Source organism: Alosa sapidissima, chromosome 11 (genome assembly GCF_018492685.1).
Source record: "Alosa sapidissima isolate fAloSap1 chromosome 11, fAloSap1.pri, whole genome shotgun sequence".
Taxonomy (NCBI): domain Eukaryota; kingdom Metazoa; phylum Chordata; class Actinopteri; order Clupeiformes; family Clupeidae; genus Alosa; species Alosa sapidissima.
The window spans coordinates 18,852,266-18,874,318 of NC_055967.1; the positions used below are offsets into that span (position 1 = coordinate 18,852,266).

At 43.8% G+C, this 22,053-nt stretch overlaps 1 protein-coding gene across 2 annotated transcripts; it reads left to right on the top strand.

The window, feature by feature from the left end:
- Positions 1 to 761: 761 nt before the first annotated feature.
- On the top strand, positions 762 to 21,885 carry hps5 (HPS5 biogenesis of lysosomal organelles complex 2 subunit 2). 2 transcript variants are annotated; one of them, XM_042110720.1, is made up of 23 exons: positions 762 to 919; positions 2,156 to 2,266; positions 3,941 to 4,051; positions 4,657 to 4,721; positions 5,198 to 5,390; positions 5,774 to 5,904; positions 6,194 to 6,412; positions 7,034 to 7,105; positions 7,307 to 7,395; positions 8,974 to 9,152; positions 9,421 to 9,579; positions 10,374 to 10,533; positions 11,418 to 11,535; positions 13,513 to 13,659; positions 14,910 to 14,978; positions 16,062 to 16,681; positions 16,851 to 16,971; positions 17,563 to 17,712; positions 18,276 to 18,395; positions 18,605 to 18,718; positions 18,943 to 19,049; positions 20,046 to 20,568; positions 20,853 to 21,885. In XM_042110720.1, exons 2-23 carry the CDS (start codon positions 2,165 to 2,167, stop codon positions 20,911 to 20,913), a joined length of 3,630 nt encoding a protein of 1,209 aa, XP_041966654.1. In that variant the 5' UTR covers positions 762 to 919; positions 2,156 to 2,164; the 3' UTR covers positions 20,914 to 21,885. The 2 variants fall into 2 exon arrangements, with proteins under 2 accessions (XP_041966654.1, XP_041966655.1); XM_042110721.1 differs by lacking the exons at positions 762 to 919; positions 2,156 to 2,266; positions 3,941 to 4,051; positions 5,198 to 5,390 and having other exon boundaries at positions 5,804 to 5,904.
- Positions 21,886 to 22,053: the final 168 nt, after the last annotated feature.

Here is a 22,053-nt window from a genome sequence, read left to right on the forward strand (position 1 = left end):
TTTTCTAAACATCTGCACATTTTAGCTGCACTGAGGAAGTTCTGGATGTTGCTGAAAAATGCTAAATAAAATAATACAAATGATACATACGTGTGTGTATTTGAAGTAAGTGTTCTGTACTGAAACAAGACTGATGCCAGTATTTTCTTAACTTTGACGTAACAAGCTAACGATTACAGGATTGTGAGTACAGTTGTATTCCTTGTTGTACATGATGAGCTATTTTTCTCATCACTGTGTATAAATGAGCCAAAATCCTGCCTTTGTATAGTGAATCTATGCACTGGTTGGCGTAGACTAGAGCATACTATTATGATTTTAGGGGTGGTTTGTACAGCATTTCCCTCTAGATTAATCTGTACAGCCAAGGATTTTCATGATCATGATGAAAATGGTTGCACTGCAGTCCTTTGCACTGACATTGTCTGGTAGGTAATTTTGTTGACCACTGCAGACCATGCCTGGGTCCCTAGAGCTTCTCAAGTTTCAATCAATACAAGAGCCCTAATGGATGCTGTAAGTGCATGGATATAGCGCTCTGAAAATGCGCCTGAATCTTAGATGAACAACACCCATTAGTTTATTTTCTTTTCATGAAAGCTACTCTCACAAGCACTGTTAGGATCAGTCGAAATGTATGAGTCTTTGTATATGACTGGACCAGAACTACAAACTACTATCATGTACACTGGGCAAAACGTTCCTGCGCACTATAAATTAGTGCGCAGTTCCCTTCAAAAAGTAGTACCGGTTGAAGCGAAGCAATGCGCGAGGCGAAGTATCCCATTTCAACTTTCGCTATCGCTACTGTCAAATATTGACAGCCCGACCGACCTACCATGGACAGTATGTCTGTGCAGCCCCTGTAAACCTGGACCTTGAGATGACACAAATCCAACATCGTGGACAGTAACACCAGGTTTGTTTACAACAAACTGTGAATCGATTTAAAGCTTTAGTTACTAATTTCTTGCATGCTAGCCTCGAAGTGACTACGAACGTGAGGCTACTGTGAGGAACCAAGTTAAGTACCGAGCTGAGATGTGGAAATAAATTGGAGCACAGTAGAAGCTAGCTAATAAACCAACTAACTTTTATAAGCACATGTTAATGGACTACTTTAGTAGGTAACTTGTCAGAGTAACATTCAGTATTTTGAGTAAGTTATTGAAGTTACTGTAATCTCAGTACGGCACTAACGTTACTTCTAGCGAACGCACTCTGGCAGAAGTATGAGTCCCGTGACGCTGGGTCATGCTGTTTCATGCTAAGTAGTCAACACTCAGCAACCGGTAGAACCATACGAACTTGTACAAAACTTGTTACCGTTTATTTTGTTCATGTACGGATTTCTCATTGACATTGAGTCGACAACTTGATTTTACAATAAAAACAAGTTGCTTCATCTTGGTAGCTAACCAGCATGTCGATGATGGCTGAGCAGCAGCCGTGCCCTGGAATGTGTGGGTTTGCTGTCAGTTTTGCATATTGTTGTGAGTTGACATAATCTTTACATTGTCACTTTGTTACTTAATACGTAATGAAGTTAGTTAGTTTCTAACATTGTTACCTTTCCACTGTATTGTGTATGCACCATTCGAGACGAGTATGGCCCACTCGTCATAAACGACTGAATTAGTAGATGAGTTTACATTAATCTTGTCAGAAGGGGTGCTTTACATATGGCAATATAGCTTAACTTCTGTCACTGTTGTGTGTGTGTGTGTGTGTGTGTGTGTGTGTGTGTGTACCGGTATATACTAAGTTGGTGCCTTGTCCTTTAAAAAAGCTATTGTTCAGCAGCTGAGAGGAGAAATCAAGGGTGGTCATGCGTTTGCAATTGAATTGAGGATGCTTTGGATCATATGACGGTAGGCAGCTGGTGATGGTCTGAGGACAAAGGTAGTCTCATGTTCTGAATGAAAGACAGAGATATCAGATAGAGGGGCTGTGGGCTCCTGTGCTTTCTCTTTTCTTCTTTGCCGTGACTCAGACCGAGTCACTCAGTTTTCAAAACAAGATGCCCTAAGCTCTGCAAGACTCATTTATGCATTTGACATATCCTAACAAGGTAAAAGTGCAGGGAATTCAATGTAAATAGATTCAGAGGAGACTCTTTCTCCAACATTCACTTAAATATTTTTGTTTTTCTCAGCTCTGCAGGATGATTCCTGTTCTTCCAGAGTCCTGCACTCATGTCCTTGCCGAGTTTGACTGCCTGGACCCCTTACTCTCTGCCCTGCGCCTGGACTCAGGCAGACTTAAGGTACCATCTTCACCTTGTCCGTTTATCCATCGTACCGACTCTGTCAACCTCTACAGTCTGTAAACCATTTTTCTGTCGGCTGTATTTACTCTAATTGTTTATTTGGTGATGGGTATCCCTCTCTTTGACATTCAGAAACTATCATCCATGTTTTCCTATTCATTTAGTCTACCTGTACATTGCTCTGAGCTGTGTATATGATATTTAGAAGGGGCTTCAATCACCTCTGTTTGTTTACTCCACCGCAGCCTATTGAAAAAGGTCAATCATAAAGGTAATCATACAAACACAAGCATGATGTGATTGGTTTGTTTGTACTGTTAATGGATAGAGTAGCATGGTTGACAGGTCCCTTAACACCTTAGGCCTCTGATATTTTACTCCTTTCAAGTGAAAATGTGTTAATATGAGTCTCATCAATAGGGATGTAACGGTATGAAAATTTAGCCTCACGGTTATAGTGACCAAAATTATCACGGTTTTCGGTATTATCACAGTATTTCTAAAAGTGTGTTCAATATGTTCAGAAAACACTGATAGGCTTACACAAGCTGAAATAGTTTCAAAAAGTGTCCCATACACTTTTTTATTCATGTTTAATTGGCTATGTGCTTATAGCTTAACTTATCCTACCATAACATGAAGTTTGCTAATTCTGTTATTTGGATGCAATGAGTGAAACCAAAGTTAGCGTTCAAAATAAAACTTTAGGCTACTGTATTCTCCTGATAACGTGAGTGGAATGGATTTAATGTGGACGCGAACATAAAAACACGCAGAGTGGCTACATGATACAGTGCACATTTTGCGGTGGAAAAGTTCCGCCTTTTAAAATCAGGTGTAGCCTAATCCGAATCGCAGTTAAAACCATCAATTAAACAACAGAATCAGTAGGGTACCAGTTTTGTTTCATTGTACCAGGCCTACTGTATGTCAAAAACAGGCTCGGATGAAGCTGGGAAGGATTAAACACACGGTTTCCACACCGCAGTAATCAACCGTGATAATCATGATATTTGAAATGAAAACGGTAATTGTTATCGTCAACATTTTTATTGCGGTTTACCATTATACCGGTAATCGTTACATCCCTACTCATCAACCTTAATGAATAGCCTAGAATTTACTGATTGCTTATCCATGTCAAGGTGTTAGCATTGTCTTTGATGTGTATGTGTTCTTCAGTAGCAAAGCTCCACTCCAATTGTTGTGTCATGAAAATTCAATTTAATCCCTCTACGTTCATCATTTGTTGATGAAATTACACAAATAGGGACAACTACTTTAAGCTTTGATTGTGCCTTATGGGAAAATATACAGCAAACAAAGCTGAATGCATATCTGGCCCCTCAAGACTAGCAGCCCTTGTAGAAATTACTTCCAACGAGTGGTGTTGCTATATACTTTTATGCTGGATAGTTTGAGGTATATTTAGAGAAATTTTGCCTAGTGAATTCCTAGGCTGTGTTGGCTCTTGTTTACCTTCTGATGAATCTGGGTTACTTGGTTAATGTTTAGCCGAAGCCTGGGCCACATTGTGGATCTTGTGTGTGTGTGTGTGTGTGTGTGTGTGTGTGTGTGTCTCTCTGAGCATGTCCCTTTCCATTTTGTTTTTGGGTTTATGTGCATGTGTACACGTGTTTATATGTGTGTCTGTGCGTTTGTGTGTTGCAGTGCACATGTCTGGCAGTGTCCAGGAAGTGGCTTGCTCTGGGGACTTCTGCAGGGGGTCTGCATCTCATTCAGAGAGAAGGCTGGAAGCAGAGACTCATCCTCACACACAAGGTGATTCTAGTAGATATTAGTGTATTTGTATGTGTTGTTAGTATTTACAAAAACTTCCTCCTAACCAATTATATGCCATCTTATCACTGAATAATTTCACAGACTTGTGTACACAAGTATACTTGGCCTAGAAACCTGATTCAGTGGCAGCCGTAGCCTACTTGGTTAGGGCTTCGGGCTTGGAACCGAAGGGTTCCCGGTTTGATCCCCGACCAGTGGGAACGGCTGAAGTGCCCTTGAGCAAGGCACCTAACCCCTCACTGCTCCCCGAGCGCTGCTGTAGCAAGGCAGCTCACTGCTCCGGGTTAGTGTGTGCTTCACCTCACTGTGTGTTCACTGCACAGCACCATGTCAGATGTCAGCACTCTGTGTGTTCACTATTTCATGGATGAGATAAATGCAGAGACCAAATGCCTTGTATACGCAAGTATACTTGGCCTAGAAATCAGATTTACATTTACAGATAAATAAATCAGATTCTGCATCATGCATTCTGTCCATTTGGCAATCTGGAGTATATATTTAGGCCTATGTATTTTTAAAATTTGACTATGCATTTCTGTTAATGAGTCGTCATCTCATAAGCCTATTTGCTGCGTTATCAGGAAGGATCCATCACTCAGGTAGCATGCTGCCCTCACGATGAAGACTTTATCGCTGTTGCGACAAGGTAGTTATTTTCACACCACTGTGCCTCCTCCTTTCTCCTCCTCCCTGGGTGATGTTTGTCTATGATGTTTCTATATTGCATTGCAATGAGTACTGCGTACATCTGTGTGCATCACTGATAATGTAGTTCACGTCTTTTAGTGTTATTGTAGCGGTTCTGGCATGTGTTCATGTTGGTTGTGCATGTTGGTGTTTCCATGTGCGTATTTGGGCTGCTTCTTTTGATCTGGTGTGTGAGTGTGTGCGTGTGCGTGTGTGCGTGCGTGCGTGCGTGCGTGCGTGCGTGCGTGCGTGCATGCGTGCGTGCATGTGTGTGTGTGTGTGATAGTCAGGGGGTGGTTGGTGGTGAATTCACTAACTGGCCCTGCTGGATGCAACAGCATGATATATGTGCATTGACTGTGACAGTCAGGATGTGTTTGTGCATGTATTAATTGCTTGTGTGTGTGTGTGTGTGTGTGTGTGTGTGTGTGACAGTCAGGGGGTGGTGGTTGTGTGGGAGCTGCAGCTAGAGCGGCGGGGTCGGCCCGAGCGAGCGTGCGTGTCCTGGGAGCATCGTGGCCAGGCCGTCACTGCCCTGTGCTGGGATACCGCCGCCCTGCGCGTCTTTGCCGGGGACGCCGGGGGGAAGGTGTCTTTCATCCGCGCCGCCTCCTCCAAACTTGGAAAGGTAACGGGAGTGAGTGCTCATTGAAGGTCTTGAATGGTTGTGACTGAATAATTACTTTACTCCTACAGTGCTATGGGCAGTTGTTTGCTATGGTGTTTTATATTACAGTGTGTGCTTATAATTGTGCTATATTTGGGAGCATGTTTATACTTGTGTTTGTCCGAAATATTGAAATGATGCTGAAATTAGATTTTGCGGACTTGTGTAAGGAGTGTTTATTAATCTTCTCATACTAATACATTTGTGTGTGCTTTGATGTGTGTGTGTGTGCGTGTATGTGCGCGTGCGTGCGCGCCTGCGTGCGTGTGTGTGTGTGTGCGTGTATGTGCACGTGCGTGCGTGTGTGTGCGTGCATGTATGTGTGCGCACGCATGTGCCTACAGGGCTCTGCGTTTGTGATCTTCCCTGTGCAGACAGTCACCACAGTGGACTCCAAGGTGGTACAGATGGGCTACCAGGAGGGCCGGCTGCTCGTGTCCTCCCTGAGTCGCTGCTACCTGTGCGACACAGACAGGTGTGTGTGTGTGTGTGTGTCTGTTACTAGTATTACATTAGCCAATAATTATGTTGATATCTTTCTACCTCTGCCCCTCGAAACACTCTTTCTCTCTTTCTCTCTCTTTCCAACAACCTCACTCTGTTTGGCAGGAAGTGGTGTGTGTCAGAGGCAGCACACTTTATTTGACTCTGGAAGACATTTGACTTGGGTTGTGTAATCATTGTAACTACTTTAAATGTAACGTTTTAAAAGTACAAAGTCTCTCTATGTCTCTCTTTTTGGGTTCTGTCTTTCATTCGTCCAGAGAGAAGTTCTGGCGAGTAGGTAATAAGGAACGTGACGGGGAGTACGGCGCGTGTTTCCTGTCTCAGGCGCGGGGTGCTGGGGGAAGTCCTCCCCCCCTTCTGTACTGTGCCCGGCCTGGATCACGTGTGTGGGAGGCCAGCTTTGGTGGGGAAGTACAGAGCACACACCAGTTCAAACAGCTGCTCGCCTGCCCAGCCGTGCCCCTCATCACCTACAAGTACGCAGCTCTGTGTGTGTGTGTCTGTGTGTCTGTGTGTGAGTGTGCGTGTGTGCGCACGTGTGTGTGTGTGTGTGTGTGTGTGTGTGTGTGCGCGCGTGTGCGTGTGTGTGCACATGTGTGTGTGTGTGTGTGCGCGCGCGTGTGCGTGCGCGTGTGCGTGTGTGTGCACATGTGTGTGTGTGTGTGTGTGCACGTGTGTGTGTGTGCACATGTGTGTGTGTGCGCGCGTGTGTGTGTGTGTGGTGCCAGCTTGGGTGGGAAGATGAAAAGAACTCACCTACATCACAAGTGTGTGTGTGTGTGTGTGTGTGCGTGCGTGTGCATGCGTGTGTGCTTGCCTCAGCACCATGTCAGATGTACGTAGGTGTAGACTTGACTAGACGTAGACTTGTTTGCTGTGGTAGATCCATCCCAGTGCAGTGTAATAGTGTAGCAGTGCATCTGTGTTTCTGTGAACGCTTGTTGGAGTGAGCAGATGTGCATGTTTACCCTGCTTTGTCTCGAGGGCAAAACAGTGTCTGTTTGCATTCCTTTTCAAAAATATTCCTACCAGGAAATGGATGTCATCTCAACTGACCACACCTGAAATAATCAAGGTGTTTTTGTTGTTTTTCACAGGCATGAGTCACACTATAACCCCAACCAGAAAAGCCCTCAATCTCTGGCCTTCCCAAAGCTGATACAACTCGGGTAAAAACACCAAATCATTCATCTAAACTACTGGATGCAGTATAGTGTAAAAATGCATTGAATGGTTAGATCAGATCACAAAAAGTGGAGAATCATTAGACAGTCACAGGTCTAATCTTGTTTATGGAGGATTTTGAGAAAGTGTGGGACCTCTTCTGATTGTGATTGTGTGTGTGTGTGTGTGTGTGCGCGCATGCGCAGGGATCAACACCTTCTGACCTGGACTGAATCTGCCATCTATATCTTTACACCTCAGAGTGACCAAGTGCTCTTATGGACCGAAGTCAAAGGTCAGATTCTCCCTGATTCTGTGTTATATTTAACAACGCTTTAACAACACTAGGGATGTAACGATTACCGGTATATTGGTAAACCGCGATACAAATGTTGACGATAAAAATTATCGTTTTCTTTTGAAATATCATAATTAGATAGATAGATAATTTCTTGAATTTCCCCTGGGGATCAATAAAGTATCACGGTGGATTACCGCAGTGTTGAAACCGTGTGTTTAATCCTTCCCACCTTCATCCGAGCCTGCTTTTGACATACAGTAGGCCTAGTGCAATGTAACAAAACTGGTACCCAATGATTCTGTTGTCTAATTGAAGGTTTTAACTGCGATTCGGATTAGGCTACACCTGATTTTAAAAGGTGGAACATTTTCACCGCAAAACGTGCACTGTATCATTTAGCCACTCTGCGTCTTTTTATGTTCACGTCCACATTAAATCCATTCCACTCACGTTATCAGGAGAATGCCGTAGCCTAAAGTTTTATTTTGAACACTTACTTTGGTCTCACTCATTGGATCCAAATAACAGAAATAGTAAACTCCAAGTCATGGTAGGGTAAGTTAAGCTATAAACACATAGCCAATTTAATATGAAAAAGTGAACGGGACATATTTTGAAACTATTTCAGCTTTTGTAGGCTTATCAGTGCTTTCTGAACATATTGAACACACTTTTAAAAACACCGTGATGATACCGAAAACCGTGATCATTTTGGTCACTATAACCGTGAGGTTAAATTTTCATACCGTTACACCCCTCAACACTTTACTGCTCTGATTTTGTGTTATATTTAACAACGCTTTAGCAACGCTTTAACAATGCCTTAATGCTCTGATTCTGTGTTATATTTAACAACGCTTTAACAACGCTTTAATGCTCTGATTCTGTGTTTATATTTAACAATGCTTTAATTCTCTGTCAGGATCTCCCTGATTCTGTGTTATATTTAACAACGCTTTAACAACGCTTTAACAACGCTTTAATGCTCTGATTCTGTGTTATATTTAACTACGCTTTAACAATGCTTTAACAGCGCTTTAACAATGCTTTAATGCTCTGATTCTGTGTTATATTTAACAATGCTTTAACAACGCTTTAATGCTCAGTCAGGGTCTCCCTGATTCTGTGTTATATTTAACAACCCTTTAGCAACGCTTTAACAACGCTTTAATGCTCTGTCAAGCCGCTTGGTATAGAAGGCCTTGTACTACTAAATCTAAATTTAAAAAAATAATAATAACTTCACCCAATTGATCTGTCTGTGCCAGTTGGTTGAAGTATGTATGGTATATAGAAGAACATGCTGTATGGCAGTGTTATTATTGTCTCAAGAAATTAATGCACAAGATTATTTCCTCTTTGTTTTGTTTTCTTGGCATGGCCATTAAATGGTTAAAGGTACATTTTACCAGGATCTACACCTTTACTACACCTTAAAAACACATTTTCAACAGATTGGAGTGTCTGATATACATGGCCTTATTTTTTTAGTATTGACCATTGGTAGTGTATGTTGCTACTTCTTGTTCTTCCTGTGGTCATTGTGTAAGTGAGTTTGTTTTGTGTCTGTAGGCATCGTGGACGTGGCAGTGTTCCGCAGCGAGCTCTTCTGTCTTTATGGCGATGGACGCTTGTCCCACTTCTCGGTGCTGTCAGCCGAGCGTTGCGTGGAGCGGTTGCTACGGCGTGAGGCTTGGACCCTGGCAGCCACTGTCTGCTGCATGTTCCAGCACGCTGTTGCATCCGGAAGGGTTAGTTAGCAAACACACACACACACACTCACACACACACACACACACGCCGCCATGTCCAAACATGACATTACCTGTGGGCCTGCACATACACACAGAAACAGAGATGTTTCACTCAGGCACACACATGCATTAGCAATATAGCATATATCATTTGCATTGTACTGTAAGTATAATGTAAACTTACATTTGAATTCCTATACATTTTTGAATTTGATAGTAATTTGATAATAATAATCTCTCACTGCTGCACTGCCCCACTCAACAGGCCAGGAAGTCTGTTCCCATGGACCGTCTGGAGAACCTCAAGGCTCAGCTCAGCTCCGCCTCACACCTGGAGCTGATTGGTCAGCTGGAGGAAGTCATCTCCAAGCTGGAGCCTTTAGACTCCGCCTGCAGTAGTCGCCGGAGCAGTATCTCCTCCCATGTGAGTGGTGTTTGTTCATTGGTCAGATAAGCCACTCTGTTGTATCTTGAAAATCTGGACTGAGTTTTGCTTGTCAATTGGCCCAAAGCTTGTGAAGTCATGTGCGATGTGTACACTTCACTTCGTAGCACCTCAAGAGGAGAAGAGGTATTATAATGGCTATGCTTTCCCCTCTTGTGTTAGTGGAGCATCTTTCACCCTGTTTACACGACAACGCTTATGGGTGAAAACTACAAAATATTTGATCAGATGTGCCTTTCGTTAGACGGTGATGGCATTTTGGGGCTTAAAAACGTAAAAAAGTGAAACCACCCTCCAGAGTGGAAATCTTAAAAAACGCTCCACTGCCGTGTTCCCGTCTAAAGGGTAAAAACGCAAAAGTCTGCTCTGATCTGCTCACAGTGGCTCTCATCGCATACGCGTTTACACTGCCACCTAGCCACCTGGCGTGCATACTACATCAAATATCACACACTTTTGCGCCACCGTATGCACGCAGATTTCCCCCAAAAAACCCTTGTCTAAACGCGGAATAAAAAGTCAGAACACAACGCCACTTTTGCGTCTTCTCTTCAGATTGTTTCCGTCTAAACATAGCCTTTGATTGCGAATTTCAGCTTCAGATGGTGCGTAGTGCTTGTTACGTTAGATTTGGGTTGCAACGACAAACTGCACTGTGGTAAATGCACAGAAGAAAGGGAGGGAGGCCTATGTAAAATATGCCATACATTAAATCACTTTTTATATTATGGATGTACATTTGAGTTAAAATGTGTTGTTTATATGTCCTTCAGGAGAGCTTCAATGTTTTGGACTGTGGCATCTACCGGGTCATCAGCCGCAGAGGAAGCCAGTCAGACGAGGACACCAGCTCCCTGGTTAGCCAATCGATGCTTGAGGAGGAGCGGCTGAAGGAGTTTAGTTTTACTCAGGAGGAGGAGCCAGGGGAGCAGGGTAAGGGCGGGGCCTCTGACAGAGCCGCCTCTTAAAGGGACACACACCCTTTTAAACCCCTACCCCCACCATTGTCTCAGGAGCTAGAGTTCTGACCTGATAAATTTGAGAGATTGCAGTAAGGTCTTAATGCCTTAAAATATTTTTAAAAGGCTACAAAAAAGCTTTTTATATTTTTGTTACAAAATAGTTTAATATACTTTCTGACATTATATCAGTGAGCCATTTACATGAGCCAATGTCCTGGTGCATAACTGTTAAAAAGTAATTTGGGAAAATTGTTGCATATGAGATTAAATTTCGAAGGCAGCTGAAATAAAAAGACATAAACCAAAGGCCAGTGAGGTTTTCATTATACACGTATTCCACTGTTGTCACCTGTGCCTCCTCATTCTTTTGTTGGTTTGGATTGCTCCTTGTCTTGCATCCACAGCACATGCATGTTTGCAGTAGACCTGCTCAAATCCTCAAAACCAAAAGTGTGAGGTAAAGCTTCACTGGCATTGCTACAACTGCTTGTCTCATCTCATCTCACTCTTATTTTGCCTTCCATGTTTTCCCCTTTTCCCTTCCCCTCATCACCGCTCCTCCTGTCGGTCTTTTATTTCTCTTTTGCTTCCGCTCTTCTCTTCTTTCCTCTCTCCTCCCTTTTCTTCTTTTCTTTCTGCTCTCTGTCCTCTCTTCTCTTCCCCTCTCCTCTCTTATCTTCTCTCTTCCCATTTCTCCTGTCTTCTCCTATCTTTACTTCTCTCTTTCCCTCTCTTCCCATTTCTCCTCTCTTCTCCACTCTTTTCTTCTTCTTTTCCCCTCCTTTCTTCACTCTTTCGCTCCTCTCCCTTCTCCTCTCATACCCCATGATTTTCCCATCATGCCCTGGGGCTCAGAGGGCCATCAAGGAGAACGGGTGGAGGCGGAGCGCGTGGAGCCTGGGCTGCAGTTTCACCTCCCTCTGTCATTCCGCCCCAAACCACCACGCATTGCCCTGCAGGCCGTCCGAGACAGGTGATACACACACGCACATGCGCACACACACCACACACACTCTCACACGCTTTCACAAGCACACAAACATAAACCACCACAAACTCTGATACACACACGCACATGCGCACACACACTCTCACACACTTTCACAAGCACACAGACATAAACCACCACAAACTCTGATACACACACGCACATGCGCACACACACCACACACACTCTCATACACTTTCACAAGCACACAGACATAAACCACCACAAACTCTGATACACACACGCACGTGCGCACACACACCACACACACTCTTACACACTTTCACAAGCACACAGACATAAACCACCACAAACTGATACACACACGCACATGCGCACACACACCACACACACTCTTACACACTTTCACAAGCACACAGACATAAACCACCATAAACTCTGATACACATGCGCACACACACACTCTTACAAACACAAAGACGTCAACCACCAAAAACTCTGACAGGTAGCATATACAAATACTGTATATAGGCCCTAATTTAATTTATGGCATTCAAACATAAAAGATCTAAAGCTAATTTAATAACTTAAATCGTTTTGCTAATTTAATGCCATTAACAAGATTTTAAGTGCAGATATGGGGGAGTTGGTGTAAGCCTCCACACACCACATGACACACCACAGCTTTAGTTTACGCAATAGACATTTTGCTTATTGGCCGTCGCTCGTCATTGAAATCACGGCCCTTAATCACACACAAACAGAAAACACACAAAACTAAAAAATCTATTAACATATTCGCACCCACATTCTCAAAGGGAGGCAAGACTCAGAATGTCACACTCACACACACACATCCACAGCTTTCTATAGCCTCAAACATTACACTGCAGACCCCTGAAGAAAGGTAACTCACGCACACATTAATTTCACCACATATATAAAGCATAAAAACGCAAGTGCACTCGTGATATGCTTACTACATACACACACCCACATACATAAATAATGGATGATTGATTCTCAGCTTTGAAACAGACCCCTCTAGACCCATACACAACCCATACCCAAAATTCTGAATCTGTTTAGCCTTTTCAAATTTCTAAAGAGTCTGGTAAGGGAAATGTTTCAGCAGTATGTGCCCTCTTGGGATAAAGACTAATTTATAGTCTAACTTATATGTGGATTATTTTGCATATATTTACACACACACAGTGCCATATTGGTACACAGGGCAAAAACACAGCAAAACATCCAAGGAAAAATATAGACAAAAATAAAAATACGTAAAACAAGAGTCTTTATTTCCAGTACCTGCTCAGTACTAGGCAGAGGAAAGGGAAATTATATACGGCACTTCTCTACTTTTGTGTCTTTGTCAAACATCTGGCAGTGAGAGGCTTAGTGGTGAGGTCTAACAAAGAGAGATAGAGAGAGAAACAGAGAAGTGAAACTGATTCGCCTTGAGCCTACTGGTGACTGACCCTCAGAATAGCGCAGAATAGTGTTTGGGCTTCCTCTTTCACGCCATGCACATGGCACCTATATAAATGCATCATTTTCCATTCACCAAGGTCTACTCACTCACAGGGCTTTCACCCTCGCATGATATGGTATGTACACAAGATAGTTGGCTTGGTTGGTCATTTGTCATGTTCGATTGATCCTAGATGGATGACTGAGAAGTTTTTTTGACCTCATAACATTTTCTGGTTCTCTATACTTGATTTGTTGATATTTGAAACTTGAATTTCCAGTTCTGACTTTTCAATGATCTCAAGTTTCCTCATTTTATTATTTCGCATTTTAATGTGTCCTGTCATGAGGCAATAACTATAGGTCAAACATTTTTCTGGTCCATCGTGACTGTCATTAAAAGGTTTATTCTAGAAAAAGCAGAACTTTAGAAATTGCATGTGATTCGGCGGGTATCATTACTCAGACCAGGTTTTACTGAACAGTGTGTGTGTGTGTGTGTGTGTGTGTGTGCGTGTGCTGCAGTGTGTCTAGCTTTGTGAAAAAGACCACAGAGAAGATCAACACCCTTCAGATGAACACTGAACTTTGGCCTCGGCCTGACCTCAGAGAGGGGTCACAGGGTGAGGTCATCAGCTCTACTGCCCCATTTCCAGAGGTGGTGGACAACGAGTGAGTTCCCGGCTTATCTTACATGCTCATGTGTTATTACAAAAAGTGGTAAATGTACTGTAACACTAACAAAGTATAATGGATAATTTAGTATTTTTGAATGTATCAGTTTAAGTAAGCAAATATACCCACACATTGAAAACACTGAGGAAGGCTAATATAAATACTGTTTACAGACTATCTTGAACCTCTGTTTTTCTTGTGTACATTTTGATGAGATGTACTTAAAGGTATACTATGCAAGATTTTCACGTTAATATAACCTTTATGAAGCCAATTTGATGGTAAACGAACTTGTAATAGGGGAATTGTTCACCTAGCATAGCCATATATTCTGTATGGCTATGCTAGGTGAACAATTCCCCTATTACAAGTTCGTTTACCATCAAATTGGCTTCATAAAGGTTATATAGTATAGATCAGTGTTTCTCAAACTTTTTCAGACCAAGGACCACTTAACCAGTAAAAAAAACCTCATGGACCACCTAGCTAATAATAGACACAATAGGCCTACTCACTGAACCACCTTGCTAATTGTCTTTGCACCTTGCTTATTGTTTTAGAGGATTCATATGATTTAAATTGGCATAGCTTACATAGGCAGTGTTGCAGAACTGTTTGGAAGTTGGTTCAATATTGCAAACAACTCATCTATATTGTTTTTTACCACGTCTGCTCGCGGACCACTTGGGATAGCTTGCGGACCACCAGTGGTCCCCGGACCACACTTTGAGAAACACTGGTATAGATAGTAGCCGTAGCGAGTCGCTAACAAGAGAACCAGCCATGCAACTTCAAGAAAAGTCGACCCGAAGACATCTCGCAAGAATCGTGAAACATTACCTTGTCAGTAAATATAGCTCTTTGGAGATAGTTTTATTCTGTTGTTAGTCTTTCGCCTCCACAACAAAAGCATTTTTATTGTGTACAGGGGGTACAAGCCAGGAGAAGTAGGCTATTTACAATAGCAGACTAAAATATAAATATCTGTTGACTCTAGGGGGAGCTCTTCAGTCACCAAAAATACCTGAAACTGCATGGTATACCTTTAAATAACTCTCAAAAGTAGTTTACTTCATGGATGGACAATGGGTTATGAAAATTAAACTAAAAGCGATACTCTATTAGATATGTAAACTCTGCAATAATCACAGGGGGTGATGCACTATGCACTAAGATGATGCCCTATAGTAACAGTGGTACTTATTTTATGGTTATTGATATATTAAGTGACCATTTCTCTTCCCCAGGCCGTCTGGTGAGCAGTCCAGTGCTGAGAGTGGCCTGCAAGAGCTCAGAGCAGCCACCGAGAAAGCCATGTGAGTATCTTAACACACACGCACACATACACACATCTGACACATACACACACACACATACGTCTAAAACTCACACACACACACACACAAATACGCACACACACATGCACACACACATTTTTCTGTTCAGAAATATCATTATCATACACAGAGAGAGAGAGTCACACACACATATATACCCCATCCCAGCATTCCCCATCACAGCATGGTTGTGTGGTGTAGTCATTCAACAGATGCTCAGGAGCTGCCCCATATTCCCATGCGTGGGGGGACATACACACTGATGGTGTGTTTTCATACACTGCTACTGTGTCCCAGCGTACCGTTATTAGTTTGTGTTGATGAGGTGGATATGAGGAAATCACTGCGCTGTGGGACATGCCTAAGGACATGCATTAAGCATGTGATCATGTATGTCACTCATAGATCACATGTTGATAACAGGATAGACCCTCACAATCATGTTACTTTGGGCTGAAACCCGTGACCTTATCAGGCATGAGAAGGACAGCACTGCAACAGAGTTACAGCAACATGATTAGGGGCAGCCACCACATTTACTCATCGTAAGTAGTCTAATGGGTCCCGAGACACTAGCACTGTGACTGATTTGGAGCATTAACTCCACTGGTCAGTTCAGTGTGAAGTGTGCAAATGGCCACCCTTAGTTATGCACTGGATAGTGTCTGCTATCAGGGTTGGTTGCCATGCTACATGAGATGAAGGGGGATGAGTGTTTTATCATATGTGGGCAGTCGTGGCCTACTGGTTAGCGTTTCGGGCTTGGAACCGGAGGGTTGCCAAATTCCTTGTGTACGCAAGTATGCTTTGGCCAAGAAACCTGATTTACATTTACATTTACATTTACATGTGTTTAGTTATGCAAAGGAATCCAGGTGGTGTGTCACAATCACAAGTTCAAAATATTAAATTCTGATTTTATTTGTTCTCTATGATTAACTTTTTTCAATATTACCTGTGCGGTTTGTTTTAATGAAGGCATGTAAAAAGTGCTAGTAAATGAAAGTATGTATTTAGATAAGTTTTATATTCTGCAAGTGCCTTGTGTGTTGTCCTGAACAGAGCCCAGGTCCAGGATCTGCAGGTTCTGTTGGATCCAGCCAGCCTGGAGGAGGCTCTGCTGGAGTGGCTGCCGGTGCTGGAGCGGGTTTTGGGCCCAGAGGACCTCACAGAACCGGACCAGGAGCAGCAGGAGGAAGATGGCGAGGAGGAGGGGGAGGAGGAGGAAGTAATAGTGGAGAGAGAGCTGGAGGTTCTGTCCTGTTCTGCCGCTCAGCATTCCGAAGGGGTCACGGGGTCAATGAAGAGGGGATCTGAGGACCCTAAACTACTCGCGGCCGAGGAGGACCTACGGGAGACCGGTATCTCCAAGCAGCAGCACAGAGACGGCGAGCTGATCCGACTGCTCGCATCGCGACCCTTGCCCTCTGACCTGCATGCTGACATCACCCAGCTGACCTCTCTTTGCCTGGACGTGGGCTGCGTGAGCCGTCAAGCCAAAGCGACGGGAGAGAGAGAAGAGGGAGGAGGAGGAGGAGGCGAGAGTGTGTGTGTGGAGAGTGTGTGTGTTTTTCTGAGACGTTATTTTTTCCTGCTGGATCAGGAGCATACGCGCAGGGTGTGTTTGCAAAGATACAGACAGCATCCCGAGGTCCTAGAGGATTTCATCGCAGGGATGTTAGGTAAGGATTCAAAGTCTCTTTTTGTGTATTTTCAAATGTGCACACAGGTAGAACATTTTTGATTTTGTTTTTCTTTAGGTTATTCACAAGTTACAATACAAATGACCACTACAATAGCAAATTGGTAAAAGGTGTGTGTATGTGTGTGTGTCTGTGTGTGTTTTGACAGAATATACTCAGTCCAGTAAGGTGGTGGAGGTGATCCAGAAGGGGGATCTGCTAAAGTCCCTGAGGAGTCTGAGAGAACTCCAGCCCTGGAACACCCCCCTGCTCCTGTCCCACCTCTACAGGTGTGTGTGTGCGCTACCAATACACTCACCTGCTTCTGTTCCCTCATATTCTATATATAGATATAAGTATAAGTATAAGTATATATACTCTTATGATCCCGTGTTTCCCATCCCAAATTTGGTCTCTGCATTTATCCCAATCCGTGAATTAGTGAAACACACACAGCACACAGTGTACACACAGTGAGATGAAGCACACAATAATCCCGGCGCAGTGAGCTGCCTGCATCAACAGCGACGCTCGGGGAGCAGTGAGGGGTTAGGTGCCTTGCTCAAGGGCACTTCAGCCGTGCCTACTGGTCAGGGTTCGAACCGGCAACCCTCCGGTTACAGGGCCGAAGTGCTAACCAGTAGGCCACGGCTGCCCATTTATATATAATATATATAAAATACATCCATACATAAACATTACATGAAAGACATAGCTGTATGAAGGACGGTTGGGATGGTAGTTGAGAACTAAATGTGAGTGTGTGTTAATTAATGACTGCAATGGAGTAATTGTAGACATACAAAAGGGGCATAGTATGTGTTAGCTGGCTGTTTCTGTTTTGTCTGTTATTTCACACATCTCCTCCTCCTCTTCTCCAGACTGTATGAGAAGCATGGGGAGCTGGCCGTTCGCTCCTTCTCCCAGTTCTATCCCACAATCCTCCCTTCTGACGTGCTGGCCATGGCCCAGCGCAGCCACTTCCTGCCTTATCTGGACAACCTGGTGCAGTCCCGCACGGAGGAGCAAAGGTGAGAGTGCTCATAGCTCACCTGCAAGAGCTCAGAGTGGAGCTGTATTCAAAATAGCCAAAAAAAGGCAAACATTTGCAAATGGTTGCGTTTGCTTTGACTTCACATGGAAGTTCACACACAAGTGTAAGGAGGTAGTTATTGGCAAGCAATCATGGCTGCTACACTAAGGGTTATCTTTTTAATAGAGAAATTTGGAATCTAAAGCTGAAAGAAAATGCATTTGCTGTGAAAGTTTGCCTCTTTTTGCCATTTGTTTAGTGCATATCAGGGTGAAGGGTACAGACTTGGCTTTGGTGCAAAGTTACTGTAGATACATGAAACATGCTGTTTCCCATAGAGAGTGTCAGTGAGTCCCCAGCTCAAGTTACATATAGTTTTGTAAGACCAGGAATGTTATGGTGACTGCCTTTGGATGTGTGTTGGCTAATGTGGCTTAAATGTGGTTATGAATGATTAAAGGGGTAACTGAGTGAACATTTTCAGAGCAGACCAGTGCCGTGTGACATAACGGTACAACTGGCCATGGGTGACCACTGAATTGCTCCAATTCTATTCCACAGACTGGCTTTCCTTGGGTCCCTGCTACAGCCTGAAACCCTGCGACAGGATTGGCTGGAGCTGGCCCTTTCGCACGATGCACCTCAAAGGAGTGATACTTTAACAGCTGATGGACAACCACGGTACACTCTCCAAAAACTCCACATTCCATGATTCAGGATAAATTGACAGCACACTGCTGATTTTTCCTTATTTTTTATTTTATTATGATCACATGTTCATTAGTTCTTGCACTAGCATTTGCATTTTCCCCCCTAATTTAGTGTGTTATTCCAATGTTGCACTTACTCCCAGTTCATATTGTCAGGCACTGTGTCTTTCTGTCCTCTAGGTGGCACTCTCATTATTTCAGCTGGGGGTATGGGCGCCTCCTCTCCCTCCTGATCCGTCAGCCGAGTGACCTGGCTTCCAAACAGAAGATGCTGGAGACATGCAGAAACCATGGGTGAGAGAACATCTGATGTTGGTGTTAAGTGCAAGGGTTTGTATGCCTTTTAGGTGTTTCATTTGCTAGTTTTAGACCAAAGCTCTGGCAATCTGCATCATGACTATCAGGACAAAAGTGTGCAGTATGCAAATGTGTGAGTAACATTAAAAAGTAACCTGAAATACAGCTGTTTGAGTGTCAGCTCTGAAAGCCCAACTTGTGGATTCTCCTGCTTTTCTCAGCTACTGGACAGGCTACCTGCAGCTGTGCAGTGAGCTACAGCGCCGCCCAGAGGCCTTTGCTGCTATCTGCAGCTTGGACGACATGAGTCTGTTGGAGGAGCCCAATGGTAAAACCTGTACACAACTCTACCAGCACACTAGTAGTGTCGAAGGTTATACATAGGGAGAGCAAGATACTTCATCAGCCACTTCTGGGAACCCGGATCACACGGGGGGGGGCACTGTTATTTATTCTGCTGCTGTTGGCTGTTTGCTACAGTACGTACGCTCATCTTTATATTATGCAGACAGGAATCGATCCCCATTTCGCACCCATAGACTAGGACGAAGTATCTTGCTCCACCTATGTATAATCTTTGGTAGTGTTCACTGGCTTTTAGTCAGAAATTATGTAAATAGTCAAAATTGTGTATTACAATTTGGAGTTATGGTGAATTAATGTAATAGGTTGTATTGTATTGAATTTGAAAACAATGTCTTATATTATATTATAATTAGGGTTCTAAATTAACACCCGCCAACCCGCCAAATGCGGGTTAAAATTTATTTTGGCGGGTGTTAATAAAAACTTACTAGCCAGTTTGGCCGGTGATGCATGAGGTTTCAAGGCTCTGTTACTTCCTACATTTCCCATGACCACTGTGCCGTAATGCAACGTGATGACGTTTCATACGCCCATTGGCTGCGCGCAGTTTGCAGTGATACCAGCGCGAGACAAGTAATCTGCAAGCTGCAGCCAGGGGCTTCTCGCGCGAGAACCCTTGGAAACGAACCATAGACTGTAGGATAGATAGATAGATAGAGATCCCGAACATGAAATGAAGTGTTTGCACTTTCTGTGTATATTTTGTGGTATTTATTCATGCCAACAATGTTAATAAAATGATCAAATGCATTCAGTGACACTCATCTCATAAACTCATAATTCTCTTATTTTCACCGGAAAATAATGGCTAGTAGAAATTCTGATTGGCTGGTGATCAAAAAAGTTAATTTAGAACCCTGATTATATTGTGCATTATATATTATTTTTTTTCTCCATAGTCTATAACTGAACTTGTTTTCTCTGCACATCTCTCTCATCACTTTCTTGTTGTGTGCAGGTATTGTGCCTCAAACTCTAGAGGAGTGGAAGCTGCTTATCCAGCTCTCCCAGCAGAACTGCAGTGGGAGTTTGGAGGCAGCCAGCCTTCTCCAGGCTCGTAATGGCACAAGTGGAGCCACTAGCACCTGCACTAACAGTAGTAGCACCACTAATGGTAGCAACACAGCTAATGGTACCGCTAATGGTAATGTTAGTAACAGTGCTAATGGAACTGTCTGTGTTGTTGGTACTAGCGATACTAATGGTGCTAGTGCAACTGTTCCCAGCAGTGCAAATGGAACCAGCTGTGCTAGCAGTAGCAGCTCTAGCAGCTGCCCCAGCAGTGCTAATGGTAGTTTAGCTAATGGCTCTGCAGACTGGAGCAGCCAGATCACCCCGGAGACCCTGACTCTCCGTCTGGCTCGCGTGGTGGGGCCAGATCGGGCCCTGGCGGCTCTGCAGGAGTGTGGCGTCCAACTGGAGCTTGGGCTCCAGTCCACCCGCATGTGTGACCTGCTGAGGGTGGCAGAGAAGAGGCAGAGGTGAGCCAGAGGGCCCCCTACTGGTGGGCCAGTAGCACTGACAGATAGATTCAGATAAATATTTTACTGATCCAAAGGGAAATGTAGGCATCCTGTCAGTAGCTTACACACACAGAACTAGAGAGCACACAAAGAGAACAAGAGAACACTCCAAAAAAATGTTGTCATGCTTTTGAAGTAAGGACGTCATACATACTGTATGTTTTAAAACTGCATCTCCTCACTTAATCGTTTTAACATCCTTCTTTGTCCTTCTCCTTTTCTCCCCTCTGTCTTCTCTGTAGGGCTCTGATCCACACCATGCTGGAGCGATGCGATCGTTTCCTGTGGTCCCAGCATGCCTAGAGTAGAGGGCTGCCTGCCTGCTGCAATGCTGGTCAGGGTACCCCAGTCAGATAGCTCAACTGTGCCCTGATCCCCAGCCCCATACCCAGCCTCATACCCCAGCCCCATACCCAGCCTCATACCCCAGCCTCATGCCCCATACCCCAGCCTTATACCCCAGCCTCATACCCCAGCCTCATACCCCAGCCTCATACCCCAGCCCCATACCCAGCCTCATATCCCAGCCTCATACCCCAGCCCCATACCGCAGCCTCATACCCCATACCCCTGCCTCATACCCCATACCCCTGCCTCATACCCCAGCCAGCCCCATACCCCAGCCTCATACCCCAGCCTCAGCCTTATACCCCAGCCCCATACCCCAGCCTCATACCCCAGCCTCAGCCTTATACCCCAGCCCCATACCCAGCCTCATACCCCAGCCTCAGCCTTATACCCCAGCCCCATACCCAGCCTCATACCCCAGCCTCAGCCTTATACCCCAGCCCCATACCCCAGCCTCAGCCTTATACCCCAGCCCCATACCCCAGCCTCATACCCAAGCCTCCCACAGGACCCCCCGGCGCGTCTTCTCTGCCATACAGTATTTCTCTTCCAAGTACAAATATTGTATGGAAAGTAAAAAATCGACAGTATTAACATTTTTTAAAATGATAATATATATAAATGCTTATAATTATTTATCTATTTATCAACATCAGAGGATAATATTTGTATTTGAATCATGGGCCTTAAAACAAATCTTGTTCTTGTGTGAATGTACCTTTACTTTTGCTGGCCAACTGTATTAATCTAACTTGACTAGGAGAGTGGCATCTCACCGTAACACACTGACGTTTCTAATGCCTCACTCGGCCCCTACCCAAAGAGGCGCCTCTGGTTAACTAACGAGGTGTTGCAGGCGTGTAATGTTTTCTAAGATTGTCATTGAAAACATTTATTCTATCTATAAATATCAGGTCTGTGAAAGTTTTTATGTGTGTCTTGGTGTTTTTATTTGGTTGTTTGATACTGCCAGTATTAATTTTCAGGTATATAAAAAATGCTTAAAGGTGCAATGATCTTAATGAGTTTTATGTTCATGTTGACTATCAAGCCAACATAGGATAGATATAAAGGAGAGGTGATTTATAAAAACAA